Below are 15338 nucleotides of genomic sequence, written 5' to 3'. Positions count from 1 at the left end.
GGGCCAGCAGGGGAGCAGTTAGGCGTCGATCAGGCTGGCAGGGGAGTAGTTAGGGGGTGATCAGGCTGGCAGGCAGAAGCAGTTAGGGGCAATCAGGCAGGCAGGCAGGCAGGCAAGCAGTTGGGAGCCAGCAGTCCTGGATTGAGAGGGATGTTCAACTATCCATTTAGGCCCTATCCCACGGGCAGTTGGACATCCCTCGAGGGGCCCCAGATTCGAGAGGGTGCAGGCTTGGCTGAGGGATTACACACACACACCGCCCCCCGTGTACGAATTTCATGCACCGGGCCTCTAGTCAAACCAGGGGACAGAGAGATAACCGGTCGATAATGTGCTAATGATATGCTAAGGCCGCTCAACCGCTAGCTCTGATGTGCACTGACCACCAGGGGACAGAGAGATAACCGGTCGACTAGTCACCATGATGTGCACTGACCACCAGGGGGCAGATGCTCCAATTGGTAGGTTAGCTTGCTGCTGGGGTCCAGCCAATCGGGACTGAGTGAGACGGGCCGGACACGCCCTGGAGCCCTCCCACAGTCCCTCCCTGGTTGGCCAACCTCCCGCGTCCCTCCCCGGCCCCGATCGTGCACCGGTGGGGTCCGTCAGCCTGGCCTGTATTTTCTCACAACCCAGCACCCCTCAAGGGATGTCGGAGAGCCGGTTTTGGCCCAATCCCGCATGCCAGGCCAAGGGACCCCACTGATGCACGAATTGGTGCACCGGGCCTCTAGTACCAATATAATTATGTGCTAGGCACTGTTACCAGCTATTTCACAGTTTTCACTAAACCAGAAGGGAGACAGCAGCTCAGTTGCTATTTGTGTGGAGGGGATAGCCGGAGATTCAGTCAATAGTTTAATTTCCATGATCTAGCGGCCATTCCTTTCATTTGCTCATTTAAGTAGCATTGAGTTTTGTGCCTGGGTCAGTGCTGCAAGAACAGAGATGAGTAAAGCATTCCTTGGGAGTGTAACAGTAAATTGGGTGAGAATTAAGTGATGGTACAGATGCACTTGATGATGTAGTACATACACTGTCATAGGTAACAGTTGCTGAGTATGGCAGTGATTTTCAAATTGGTAAGGGGATTAATATCAGGATATCAGGTGAGAGGATTAATTTTTGGAAAAAGCTTCTTCTAGATGATTATGATGGCTACTCATTTGAGGGAAGCTTCCTTTTTTCTGGCTTTTTTCTCCTCCAGTTCCCTCTATTATCTCCCCTTCCCCTTGATAGTCACTGGTATCTATTCTTTTCGAGAAAATAGAATTGAGACCACTAGCCATTTCCCTTTTTCTTGCTCAGTATCTTCCTAATCCCACTTCCCTTTGCAAAATGAAAGTGATTTGTGTTTAGGAAAACATTATAATTACTGTCAGATGTATCGGACATGGCTTATGATGCCAGTCATTTTGTTTTTCTCTCAGCATTATTTTGGTTTATGCTTCTGCAATTTTCCAACCTGTGTATGTACTTTTTTTGTAGTGTTCAGAAGTAGTGTGCCATTCAGACAAAAATGCTAGTGTGTAATTATGCTATCAGGTTTTAGTTGCATTTTTTCTCATTTGTTTTGGTGAGTTTAAAAAAGTTTTTGGAGAGACCAGTCAGGAATTGACACAGAAGTTCTTTGTCATTATGAACTGATTTCTTGGATGGAAAACACCCCACTAGTGAACCAAATGAAAAGTAATCTTGCTAGTGTATTCTGTTAGGTTGGAAGATATGAAATTGCTGGTTTTGTAAGTAAAAAAGGTTAAAAATCATCATTGTTCTATGATTAAGTCTAGTGCTAACCTGAGCCTAGTTGCCATTTGGTTTTGATGCTTAAAGACTGAATAGGAAACATCCCATTACATGGATAGTTCTTTTTAGGCACTAGGTTGCTGATTTCTAATACTTAGAGCCCTCTTTTTAGAGGGCCCTTAACTTTAATATGCCTTGAAGGTGGGAGGAAGGGGAAGGTTCAAAAATTTTTTCCTTATTTGAATCAATACATTGGTGAGCAAAAGTATTGGTTTATTTTCGTATGGAAAATAATATAATAATTAATAAATAATAATACAAGATTAGACTTTCATGTACTCACAACTGTAAACCTACTTTTGGCCTATCCCTGTATTGTGAAAGGGATACGGCAGTAGTGGCATTCTCTTTTTTTAAAGGAAGCTTAAAATGTCATTAGTGACTCAATACAGTTCTTTTAATTAGGTCTCTGTTGATCTTGGATGATGTTTGGGATCCTTGGGTATTGAAGGCTTTTGACAATCAGTGTCAGATTCTCCTTACAACCAGAGACAAGAGTGTTACCGATTCAGTAATGGGTAAGGATTGTTAATTTAGTTTTTACTACCTTTATGTTTTAATTCAATTACATTTATACATGTGGCACACCAAATTATTTATCATACCTTGTGATTTTGCAGGTCCAAAATATGTAGTCTCTGTGGAGAGTGGCTTAGGAAAAGAAAAAGGACTTGAAATTTTATCCCTTTTTGTAAATATGAAGAAAGCAGATTTGCCAGAAGAAGCCCATAGTATTATAAAAGAATGTAAAGGTAGGGTTATTTATTTTGTATATAAGGGGGTTATAGAGATGTTAATTTACCCTGTTGTGTAAATTAAGTTAATGAATATGACAATTTAGCACAGGAACATCCAGAAACTTAACTAGAATATTTAGTATTTTAGGTTCTTCTCTGATACCCTAAATGTATAATAACCCTAAATGTGTCATAATATTTTGGTATTCATTCATTCATTAAAATAATATTAAGTGAAAACCTGCAGCATCTTAGCATAAAGACGTGACTTCTGCTGTCAGAGAACAAAAATATAGCGAGAGCTTAAAATTCTTTTGGTTGTGATTTTATAAAAATAGTATTCTAATTTGAAAGTAAAAACGGGTTTTGTCTTCTTAATTTACATTTTTTACTAATGAAGTTAACTTTTTTACTTATCTATTGAATTTTTGCATTTTAATAAATTATTCTTGACTCGCTTTTCTTTTGTGATATAAGTATTTTTATTGACTTTTAGGTACTCTATTGAAGCTATTAGCCTTTTTTCATGTTTTTTCCCCCCCCAAATATTTTCCCTAGTTTTTTGTCTACCTTTTAATCTCATTTATAGTCTTTTTCAAATACAGAAATTTAAACTTCCGTTCCGTCTTTTAGTTGTATTTTTGAAGTGGTTGTTTGCGGCAGCAGTCTCCGGTGTTTACCTATGCCGCCATCTTGGTGGAGTCCTCCCAGAAATTTAAACTTTAAAAAAAATCCTCATCTGAGGATATGTTTTATGGATTTGAGAGAGAGAGAGAGAAGCATTGATTGGTTGCTCCGGTATGCACCCCGACTGGTATGTGCCCTGACTGGGAATCAAACACACAACCTTTTGGTGTACAAGATGATGCTCCTGCCAACTGAGCCACCTGGCTAGGGCCAGAAATTGAAACTTTTATGTAGTCAAATCTATCAGCATTGAAGATTACTTTTTCCATAGTTGTTACTCCATAGAAATACCTTCTTATTTTTCTTTCTGCCATTAAATAGATACTTGGTTTTGAGTTAATTGACTTTTAAAAAAATCTTTTTTTTTTGGGTGGTTTAAACAACATAAATTTATTGTCTCACAGTTCTAAAGTCTAGAAGTCCAAGATCAGGATGTCAGCAGAGTTTTTTTTTCTGAGGCCTCGCTGCTTAGCTTGCAGATGGTCGTCTTCTCCCTGTGTCCTAAAAAAATCTTAAACTTAGAAAAAAATACTTCATTTTTATAATTATAAAGTTGATGCATATTCATTTTGAAACTGTGTGAATCTATAAAGAAAAATAGAAACTATTCATAATCTGATAATTATTAGTGTCAGAGTATTTTTTCCAGTCTTTTAGGACATACAACTTTGGAAAAAAAGTCAAGATTATAATGTGGTATACATCATTTAAAATCTTGTCCTTTTTATATAACAAATCTTGAGCATTTTACAATGCCATTAAATATCTTTTGAAAAAAATTTACCAGTGACATGCTTTAATTCAGTCATTTCTGTTAAGATTTTTTCATTATCTTAAGTAATTCTGTGATGAATATGCTTAAATGAAATATTGATTATTTCTAGTAACTTCCTTATAATAAATACCTAAAATGAATCCAAGAGTTAAAAATACTTTAAGGCTTTGGATAACATGCAGCAATAAATTGATTCTTAACTTAGTAGTGATTCTGAAATGAGACGATATTAACACAGTGACCTTTTTTTTTTTTTTTTTAGGTTCTCCTCTTGTAGTGTCTTTAATTGGTGCACTTTTACGTGATTTTCCCAAACGCTGGGAGTACTACCTCAGGCAACTTCAGAATAAGCAATTCAAGAGGATAAGGAAATCTTCATCTTATGATTATGAGGCTCTGGATGAAGCCATGTCTATAAGTGTTGACATGCTCAGAGAAGACATCAAAAGTTATTACACAGATCTTTCCATCTTTCAGAAGGATGTTAAGGTGCCTACAAAGGTAATAAAAGGATCAAGAATCTGCATCACTGGGTATTTATGGCATGCAACCTTGGATACAGTACCAAGGATATTGTTACAGAGGATACTGGAAAGATAAGACCCGTGTGACTGAGGTGGTGGGTGGAAGGTTCAGTCTCCATCAAGGGCTTGATGTTGAACTGGAACGGGTTACCTAATTTTCAGTGGTTCAAGTGAAGCTGGAGAAGCAGCCGGCTTCTTTCTCTTTTCTACCTTGAGGAATGGTTGAGCTGCTTCTTATGAAATAGGTTCTTCTTCAGGGCTTTGAGATATGATTTTTGGGTGTGTTTACACCTTGTCTGCAGTCCTGCTCATTTTATTTTGATTCCTAGGTGCTATGTGTTCTCTGGGACATGGAGACTGAAGAAGTTGAAGACATACTGCAAGAGTTTGTTAATAAGTCTCTATTATTCTGTGATCGGAATGGCAAATCATTTTGCTACTATTTGCATGATCTTCAGGTAGATTTCCTTACAGAGCAAAACCGCAGCCAGCTTCAGGTACTTGCACCTCTGTATGCTCTTTTTTTAACTTTTTATTTTGAAATAATTTTTCTGTTTGTATTTTATTATTTTTGAAAATAATTCTTTATTGTTGAATATTTTTAAGTAATTTTAGACACGGAATAGTTACAAGATAGTACAGAGATTTTGTGCATAAACCCTTCACCTAGTTCCTCCCAAAATTAATACCTTTATGTAACTATAATGTTACTAATTCACAGACTTTGACTTTTGCCAGCTTTCCCACTAATGTCTTTTTTTGTGGTCCAAATCCAATTCAGGATCCCATATTGCATTAAATTGTCATGTTTCCTCAAATCTATGAAAATTCCTCAGCTTTCTTTATCTTTCATGGTCACTTTTGAGGAGTACTAGCTAGTTTTTTAAAAAAATTATCTTTGCCCTAACCGGTTTGGCTCAGTGGATAGAGCGTCGGTCTGAGGACTCAAGGGTCCCAGGTTCGATTCCGGTCAAGGGCATGTACCTTGGTTGTGGGCATATCCCCAGATAGAGCGTCGGCCTGCGGACTCAAGGGTCCCAGGTTCGATTCCGGTCAAGGGCATGTACCTTGGTTGCGGGCATATCCCCAGTGGGGAGTGTGCAGGAGGCAGCTGATCGATGTTTCTCTCTCATCGATGTTTCTAACTCTCTATCCCTCTCCATTTCTCTCTGCAAAAAATCAATAAAATATATTTAAAAAAAATTATCTTTATTGTTGAAAGTATTACAGATGTCCCCCTCCTTTCCCCCATTGACATCCCCCGCCCCCGCTTCTACCTCCTCCCCAAGCCTTCACCATACCTAGATAGTTATTTTGCATATTGTCTTTAGGTTTATCTTATATTTTCTTCTGACTAGAGCAAGGTTATATATTTTTGGCAAGAATACCACAGAAATGAAATTGTGTCCTTCTCGGTGAATCATATCAGGGTGTTGATACATCTTACTATCAGTGATGTTACCATTGATCACTTCATTAAAGTAGTATCCACCAATATCTCCACTGTAAAGTTGCTATTTTTTCTTTTTGTAATTAATAAGTATCTTATGGAAATATTTTCTATATATTCTTAAATAGCTTTGGAAGCTGGTGTTACTGTAATGTTTAGGTTATGAAATTGTTTCTGTCCTCTGAAATGTTTCCTTTGTGTTTCAGGATCTGCATAAGAAGATAATCACGCAGTTCCAGAGACATCACCAGCTACACGCTCTTTCACCAGATCAGGAGGACTGCATGTACTGGTACAATTTCCTGGCCTATCACATGGCCAGTGCCAATATGCACAAAGTAAGAGGACTGACTTAAAAATTATTTTCTTTTATCTCACTTTTATTTATTCCTATGTTTAGAATTTTTTAATTTATAAAAATAGAATTATAGACTAAGCATTGTTGTTTTTGCTACTATTTTTACTTGCAGTGATTTTTTTTTAAAAAAGGTACCTTAGTAAGTGAATTAAATGAACCACCTGAAAATTCATTTTTTTTCTTACCAATAGCTTTTCTTTATAGCCAGTATGAATTTGTTTTTAAGTTTTGAGAGGGAACGGAGGGTGGCGAAGTATATGCATTCATTCAAAAAATATTTATTAGCCCAGCTAATGTGGGTTGGTGGTTGAGTTTCAACCTATGAACCAGGAGATAACAGTTCGATTCCTGATCAGGGCACATGCCCGGGTTGCTGGCTCTATCCCCAAGTGGGGGACGTGCAGGGTGCAGCCGATCGATGATTCTCTCTCATCATTGATGTTTCTATCTCTTTCTCCCTCTCCCTTCCTCTATGAAATCAATAAAAATATTTAAAAAATATTTATTAAATGCCTGCTATATACAATTATTGTTATTCATTGTGAGGCTATGTTACAGAGTCCCTCCTGTCATTTAACTTACATTCTTGGGGAGACTGACAGTGGACAAATAAATGTATACTATGTCAGGGGGTAGTAAGTGCTCAGAAGTAGAAAAAAGCATGAAGGGGAAAGAAAGTGATGATATAGGAGTAGAATCTTCATCATTTGCTGATGGATTTGATAGGCATTGTAAAAGAGAAGAGTCAAAGATGACTTCAAGTTTGTGCAGTAGAAGGATTAGAGTTGCCATGAATTGAGATGGCGATGTCTGTGGGTAGAACAAGTATTTATGGGAGCAGGGTGAAGATTAAGAACTCATTTTGAGTATATTAAATCTGATACTCATATTAAGACATCTAACTAGAAATATTAAGCATGTAGATGGATGTATAAATCAAGGTTTCTGGGGAAGATTATGGACTAAAGATAACATTTGGGAACCATTAACACATAGATGATATATGAAGTCAACTACCAGCTAACTATTAAAAATGTTAACATTTTGGAAAACTTTGAGTAATTTTTCTTTTCTTTCTTTCATTTTTTTGTTTATTAATCCTCACCTGAGGATATTTTTTCCATTGATTTTCTTTTTTTGAGAGAGTGGATGGGAGGGAGGTAGGGGGGAGAGAGAGAAAGAGAAACATTGATGTGAGAGAGACACATCGATTTGTTGCCTCCCGTACATGCCCTGACCAGGGTAGGGATCAAACCTGCAGTCCAGGTATATGCCCTTGACTGGGAATCAAACCTGAGACCCTTTGGTGCTCAGGCCAATGCTCTAACCACTGAACATACTGGCCAAGGTGAGTTATTTTTCTCTGCTTAGGTACATTATTTCTTGGTTACAAAAATGGTGCTGTAGTCTGGTGGTTGTTTTTTTTGGTCATCTTCCCTGAGGATATTTTTCCATTGATTTTTAGAGAGGAAGGGAGGGAGGAAGAGAGAGATAGAGAGACATCAATACAAGAGAGACACATTGATTGGTTGCCTCCCACACACTCCCTGATCAAGGCCTGGGATTGACCCTGCAACTGAGGTACATGCCCTTGACTGGAATTGAACCCTTCAGTTCATGGGCCAACACTCTATCCACTGAGCCAAACCGGCTGGGGCATGGTGTTTTTTTTAAGGTATTCCAATAAATATCAATGCCCTAATTTAGTTAACCAAACTGTAATTGTTAAACATTTAGGTTGTTTTCAGTTTTTTTGCTTTTATGATGCTGTAATGAATATTCTGTCTTTGCACCTATATTATTTCCTTTGAAAATTCTTTGAAGTGGAATTAATAGGTCCAGGTATTTAAAAAAAAATCCACTTAAAATTTTTTTTAAATTGATTTCAGAGAGGAAGTGAGAGGGAGAGATAGATAGAAACATCAATGATGAGAGAGAATCATCCATTGGCTGCCTCCTGCACAACCCCCAGTGGTGATTAAGCCCGCAACCTAGATATGTGCCCTGACCAGAGGTCACTGGTTCATAGGTCAATGCTCAACCATCGGCCGGGCTATCTTGTGTTTTATTTTTTACTTAATTATATTACGTGGTCATCTTTTTATGTCAATTTATATAGAGCGACATAATTTTTAAAACTGCATACTATTTTCATTGTGTAGCTACATTATGATTAACCATTTGATCAATTAGCTTGCATAAGCATACTCATCTGATTATTGTCTTAGCACACATATTTGTAAGTGTAATTTGTGGGTCACTTTTAATTTTAATACAGATTGCCGAACTGTACTCTAGAGAAGGGTTGCTTTGACTTACATCACTACCAATAGTGTAAGACAGTGTTCATTTCCTCTGATTCCAGCTGATATTCTTATCATTTCTGTTAGTCTCTAGAAATCTGATATTAAAAAATAGTTTGTGATGGGTAAGTCTTACACAGGCAGCCCAACACTGAAGTTTTCTTTCTTTTTTTTTTTCCTTTTAATATATTTTATTGATTTTTTACAGAGAGGAAGAGAGAAGGATAGAGAGTCAGAAACATCGATGAGAGAGAGAGAAACATCGATCAGCTGCCTCCTGCACACTCCCCACGGGGGATGTGCCCGCAAGCAAGGTACATGCCCTTGACCGGAACCGAACCAGGGACCCTTGAGTCCGCAGGCCGACGCTCTATCCGCTGAGCCAAACCGGTCAGGGCCCAACACTGAAGTTTTCACCAAGTTAGACCCTGTTTCAAAGATTCTTTTAAGTAAACACAATGAAAAAGAATTCTTTAAAAAGTTTTATTCGTCTTTTAAAATTAATTAAAATGGTACCAATGTTCCCATCCAAGATTAGAGTGAGTTTAGAGATAGAGGATTAAGTAATGACTTTGTAATTAAGTATGTGCACAGAGAGTTTAGATAACATGGTACTTTCTCATTGAAATACTTTAGGTTGAATTTGTCCCAGCCTTTATCCTTGCTCATGTAAATAACTGCCTATGAGCCATGATAGGTAAATGGAATTAGCTACTGCTTGAGATAATTATATTCCATGAAGGCAGTGGTAATGGTTAAATATTGAGATAGGGTTGTTATAATAATAACAGCTAAAAATTTTTTAAAAAAATTTATTTTATTGATTTTTTACAGAGAGGAAGAGAGAAGGATAGAGAGTCAGAAACATTGATGAGAGAGAAACATCGATCAGCTGCCTCCTGCACACTCCCCACGGGGGATGTGCCCGCAACCAAGGTACATGCCCTTGACCGGAATCGAACCTGGGACCCTTGAGTCCGCAGGCTGACACTCTATCCACTGAGCCAAACCGGTTAGGGCATAACAGCTAAAATTTACTAAGTATTTACTGTGCACCAGGATTTGTTCCAAGCATTTTACACATACTAACTCATGTAAAGTTTTATCACAACCCTGTGAGATAGGGCTACTAGTATCTCCATTTACAAAATGAAGAAACTAAGATTCCAGCCTGGTGGTGGCAGAAAAAAAAATTTGTGCTTTTTATTTTGTGAATTGGTTCTCATCCATTGCCTTTACCTATTTTTTATATTGGGGTGTTTACCTTTTTCTTATTTTTGAAGAATTTTCTATAAAACTGAATGAGTAGTCATTTTTATTCTATTAATACTGTCATCTATTATACCTGTTATAAATTTTTTTTCCTGGTTTATTTTTTGTCTTCAAATTTATTTAGATTGTTTTCTACTATATTGAAGATTTGAGTTTTTATGTTATTAAATGCACCATTTTTCTTTTTTGTAGTTTACTTTGGTGTCATATCTGCAAACATTTCCTTCATTACAGGCTTATAGAAATATTTACCTGTTTGTTCTAGTTTTTTTCTGAAGTTTTCTATTTTATATTTAAGTCTTTAATCCAACTAAAATTTATTTTGAGTTAAGGTGTGAGGTCCATTTTATGTTTCTTTGGAACTATTTATGTGTTTCTTTTCAATAGTTTCCTTTTTGTCCTTAAATTTGAGTGTCTGCTAAGTTTCAGTAGTGTTAGGGTAATGATGGTAGACTTAAAATTCTCTGATTTCTTTAACAGGGCTCCTGATCTTATTATTTATTTATTTTTTAAAAGGAACTTTGTGCTTTAATGTTTTCCCTGGATTGGATTAAAGCAAAAACAGAACTTGTAGGCCCTGCTCATCTGATTCATGAATTTGTGGAATACAGGGATATACTGGATGAAAAGGTATATATTCATTCAAAAAATAAGTTCTGAAAGGACATGCTTTTTCTGACATTTAATTCTAGGTTTTAATAGTGGGGACGAGCAGAATAGAAAGGAATGTAGAAAGATAATTTTCTTATTTTAACCTTTGATTATTCTAATTATTTTGCTTCCTAGCCTATTGGGAATGTGAATAGGATTGATTTTTGAAATTTGAAGAAGTAAAGTGTTCAGTGTTTTTCTTGTTATTGTTTTTAAAGAATGTATTAAGAAAGTAGTACTTTGATAATGAGATTTTTATCTTATGTTTAAAAGTTTATCCTATGTTTAAAAGTCTATATTTGTTACCTAAGTGGTTGGTTATTCAATTTTAGCTCACATAGAGACTATGTCATTTAAGCCTTTAAAGTGATGAGATCACAGAAACAGAAAAACGTTGGCTCTGGTTATGTTTCTAAGAGATTTCAGTTTGTTCATAGGATTATGCAGTCTGTGAGAATTTCCAGGAGTTTTTATCTTTAAATGGACATCTTCTTGGACGACAACCATTTCCTAGTATTGTACAGCTGGGTCTCTGTGAGCCGGAAACTTCAGAAGTTTATCAGCAAGCTAAGCTGCAGGCCAAGCAGGAGGTCGATAACGGAGTGCTTTACCTGGAGTGGATGTAAGTAGGTTAGGAGAGACCAAAGGGAGCAGCGTGCTAATTATATCATTATTTTTTTCAGGTAGTGAATAAGTTCACTCCAGGAAGATTTAACTACAGTTCTTTGGAAAGGCTGGAACTTTTAATAAGCATTCTTACTTATTGAAAAGTTTTAGAGAAGTAAGCATAGGAGAAATATTCATGTTCAAAGAGTCCATAGAAATAGATGCTTGTCTGTATGGCATTTTGACAAGTCATTCTAAATATTAACACCAAATGCTTTACTTAGTGTAATACAATAAGTAGTGAAGAACATGGGCTTTGAAGCGACAAACCTACTTTTGAGTCTCCTTTCTAAAATCACAGTTTTGTGATTTTTGAACAAGTTATAGCTTCCTCTCCTTTCTCATAAGTAAAATAGAGATAACAGTCCTTTGAGGTAAGTACAATTTTTGTGAAGATTAAATGAGATATTGGGTATAAAATGATTAGCACAGTGGTTCTCAACCTTCCTAATGCCGTGACCCTTTAATACAGTTCCTCATGTTGTGGTGACCCCCAACCATAAAATTATTTTCGTTGCTACTTCATAACTGTAATTTTGCTACTGTTATGAATCGTAATGTAAATATCTGATATGCAGGATGTATTTGCACTGTTACAAATTGAACATAATTAAAGCATAGTGATTAATCACAAAAACAATATGTAATTATATATGTGTTTTCCGATGGTCTTAGGCGACCCCTGTGAAAGGGTCGTTCGACCCCCAAAGGGGTCGTGACCCACAGGTTGAGAACCGCTGGATTAGCACTTTGTCTTGCACTTAGTCCTTATTAAACTTTCCCTGAATCATGATTCTTCTAACTTCTTATCAATTAGTAATCTTAATCTTATCAATTAGTAAAAGGAAAGCTAAAATATCATCTTTTTCATGCCTGTAATATACAGTAAGCTCACATCTTATTCATTTTATCTTCAGAACAACCTTATAAAGTACTATTAAATATTATTTGCCCTATTTTACAAATGAGAAAACAGGCACAGAGAGGCTGAGACTTGATTAGGCTTGCATGCCTTACTGAGGGAGCGGGGAGAGAGAGAGAGAGAGAGAGAGAGAGAGAGAGATTGATGTGAAAGACAGAAACATTGATGTGAAAGAGAGACACATCAATTGGTTGCCTCCCATATGAGCCCCAACCAGGGCCAGGGATCGAGCCTGCAACTGAAATACATGCTCTTGACCGGAATCGAACCGGAGACCCTTCAATCCTTAGGCCAACCCACTATCCATTGAGTCAAACTGGCTAGGGCCAAACTTTGACTCTTAAATTAAACACGAAACCATTTAACATATATTCTTGTACTGAGAGTTACTGACACAGAAATCCTGACTGTTCTGATACTTTTCTCATTTTAAGTATATGTTATATTCCTTTACCCTTTTGTTCTTTATTTTTTTGTTCCTTTAGCCCATGAAAAATCATATAATATTTATACCTGTGGGATAGTTAGTATTCAGTAGATTAAGATACACAGAAAATAACATTGCTTTATTTACTTTTTCTCTATATCTGAATAATTTTACTTAGAGAAGAGCAGTTTTAAAGTACATCATCATAATGGCAGGTGTACATATTATTATTAAAGCATCAAAGGAAAATAGAAGGTGATGTGTATCTGATTAACTAGATTTCTTCCAACTCAGTGACATTTGTAACACATGACAGGTTGCTTGATATAGGGTGGCACTTCTCTTAAAATGCCAAGTTTTTTATATTAATGCTTTTTTCCTTCAGGTGATCTTCTATGCTGTCATTTACATGTTGGCAATTTAATTTTAAGAATTTTGTATTTTGGGGAATATAACTAAGCTAAAAGACAGTTTATTACTGAAGTTTATTCTCACTTGTTGGGTTTTTGTTCCTTTTTTCCTTGTATTTAGAAACAAAAAGAACATCAAGAATCTCTCTCGCTTAGTTGTCCGCCCCCATACAGATGCTGTTTACCATGCTTGCTTTTCTGAGGATGGCCACAGAATAGCTTCTTGTGGAGCTGATAAAACCTTACAGGTAAAATATGTCTCTTGAGAAAAATTGAAAAGGGCATGTATGCAATACTGTGTGTATTAAAATATATTTAAATTCTAAAAGTCAAGTAAATTGAACAAAGAGATAGAGAAACCGAACATTTTATAAAAGCTTTCTCTAGCGATTTTAAAGATATGGTAGTGTTTTTTGTTTTGTTTTTTTCCATAATTCTAAACTTGCCAAGTGACATAGAGGTGCCTTTTACCCTGCCAGTCAGTTGTCATCACCCATGTGCCAGCTAAAGGTAATGAGGAATTGATAATTGTTGAAAGACATAGGACTTTCTAGCAGAGTGAGCAGGGCTCTGACTGAAAAACAACGATTAAGTAAAATACCTATTTTATCACCAGCTCAGGCACAGATTTCTGGCGATAAATGGAATTGGGCTAGGTTGTTTCCTAAGGTGCCTGAAGGAATTTCCTTTTAAGTTCTCATTTGTTTTCAGAAAATATGAATGAGTGCTTTACTTTAAACTTGTGCTCTAACTTTTGGATTTTGAAGGAATCAGGATCAAATTAGTTAAAACTTTTATAATTATGATAGCTTTAGTCTTTGTAAGATTATGACTATAACCTTTATTCCTATGTATGCTTTATTACTAATTTTGTCTTTTGAGCCCCGGAAAGAAATTATATTGCATGAAATATTTTCTATTTGCTTGTTAAGAATTTGTGAAACTATTCTCACGAACTGAAGCTATACTCTGTTAGTTATTTTTATTAATATTACTAACATTTAACAATGGATAGTTCTCTATTTTAAAGCATACAGATTCTGACACAAATTCTGATTTTTGGAGTGATTTTGCCAAGGTTCATTTTTGTTGCAAAATAACAATGATTAGGATCTTTTAAGGAAAGATTTTTATTTAATAACTAGAGGCCAGGTGCATGAAAATTCGTGCACTGGGTGGGGGGTCCCCTCAGCCCGGCCTGCCCCCTCTCACAGTCTGGGAGCACTCAGGGGACCGTCCTATGACGGCTTAGGCCCGCTCCCTACCTCTGTGGGAGGTGACCAGGCCAATCAGGGGAAGGTGCTGCCCCATCACCCCACTGCTGCTACTGCCTCTGGCCTCCCTCTGCAGTAGGTGACTGGGCTGATCAGGGGAAGGCGCTACCCCCATTACCTCCCTGATGCTGCCACTGCCAGCCCTCCTCGGCCCTCACAGCTGCCGTGGCTTTGTCTGGAAGGATGTCTGGTCTATCTGGTCTAATTAGCATATTACCCTTTTATTAGTATAGACTAGTGGGCCCGGTGCACGAAATTTGTGCAGGGTGGGGTTCCCTCAGCCCAGTCTGCACCCTCTCCAATCGGGGACCCCTTGGGGGATGTCTGACTGCCGGTTTAGGCCTGATCCCTGTCCAGTAAGTGAGTGGCTCCTAACCACTCGCCTGCTTGCCTGATTGCCCCTTACTGCTTCTGCCTGCCTGCCTGATCGCCCCTAACCTCTCTGTCTGCCTGCCTGATTGCCCCTAGCCGCCTCTGCCTACCTGCCTGATCACCCCAACTGCCCTCCCCTGCTGGCCTGATCTCGCCCCTAACTGCTCTCCCCTGCTGGCCTGATTGCCCCTAACTGCCTCTGCCTGCCTGATCGCTGGGGTCCGGGGTGCAGGTGAATGGGATTCCTGGCTGGCAGGCTGCTGACAGCAAGCCATCCAATGGCCAATTCTGCGAGGAATGTGGCTCCCTCCTCCCTCCTGTCAGGGTCTGGTATGTAGGCCGGCCACACCCTCAATTGCACGAGACCCAGAGTTCCACCTCGCCCTGGCCGGCTGGGGCCCACAGCCCCCTCCTGTCACAGTGCTGTAGCTTTCCGGGGCCCACAGCCCCCTTGGCAGTCAGTGCTGGGTTGCCGCAGCACCCGTGGTGGCAGCAGTCAGTGCTGGGTTGCCGCGGTGCCCGTGGGAGCCGGGGGGGAGGGACTGAGAGGTCAGCAGTTCATCCCGCTCACCAGTCCCCGCCCACCCGAGCCTGCTGCGCGTGAAGCCTGGCATTCGGTCGTCCCTTCAGTCATTTTGGATGTTACGGACCCTGGCTCTTTATATATATACTAGAGGCCCGGTGCACAAAAATTTGTGCACTTG

General features: G+C 38.4%; 1 protein-coding gene across 5 annotated transcripts in view; it reads left to right on the top strand.

Moving 5' to 3' along the window:
* Positions 1-15338, top strand: part of APAF1 (apoptotic peptidase activating factor 1) — a 75493-nt gene that overhangs the window by 13680 nt on the left and 46475 nt on the right. For 3 of the 5 annotated variants that reach the window (XM_005882353.2, XM_014530044.1, XM_014530045.1), the window contains exons 6-13: positions 2212-2324; positions 2427-2558; positions 4268-4506; positions 4859-5026; positions 6186-6317; positions 10429-10542; positions 11001-11185; positions 13110-13236. In XM_005882353.2, coding sequence (XP_005882415.1) covers positions 2212-2324; positions 2427-2558; positions 4268-4506; positions 4859-5026; positions 6186-6317; positions 10429-10542; positions 11001-11185; positions 13110-13236 — 1210 coding nt within the window. Of the gene's footprint in view, positions 1-2211; positions 2325-2426; positions 2559-4267; positions 4507-4858; positions 5027-6185; positions 6318-10428; positions 10543-10989; positions 11186-13109; positions 13237-15338 lie in introns of those variants that run through there. The other 2 variants (XM_014530046.1, XM_014530047.1) reach the window with 2 other exon arrangements.

The sequence above is a fragment of the Myotis brandtii genome, unplaced genomic scaffold (assembly GCF_000412655.1).
Source record: "Myotis brandtii unplaced genomic scaffold, ASM41265v1 scaffold708, whole genome shotgun sequence".
Classification (NCBI taxonomy): Eukaryota; Metazoa; Chordata; class Mammalia; order Chiroptera; family Vespertilionidae; genus Myotis; species Myotis brandtii.
Note: the sequence above shows the minus strand (reverse complement) of the source record. Positions and strands in the feature narration are given on the sequence as shown.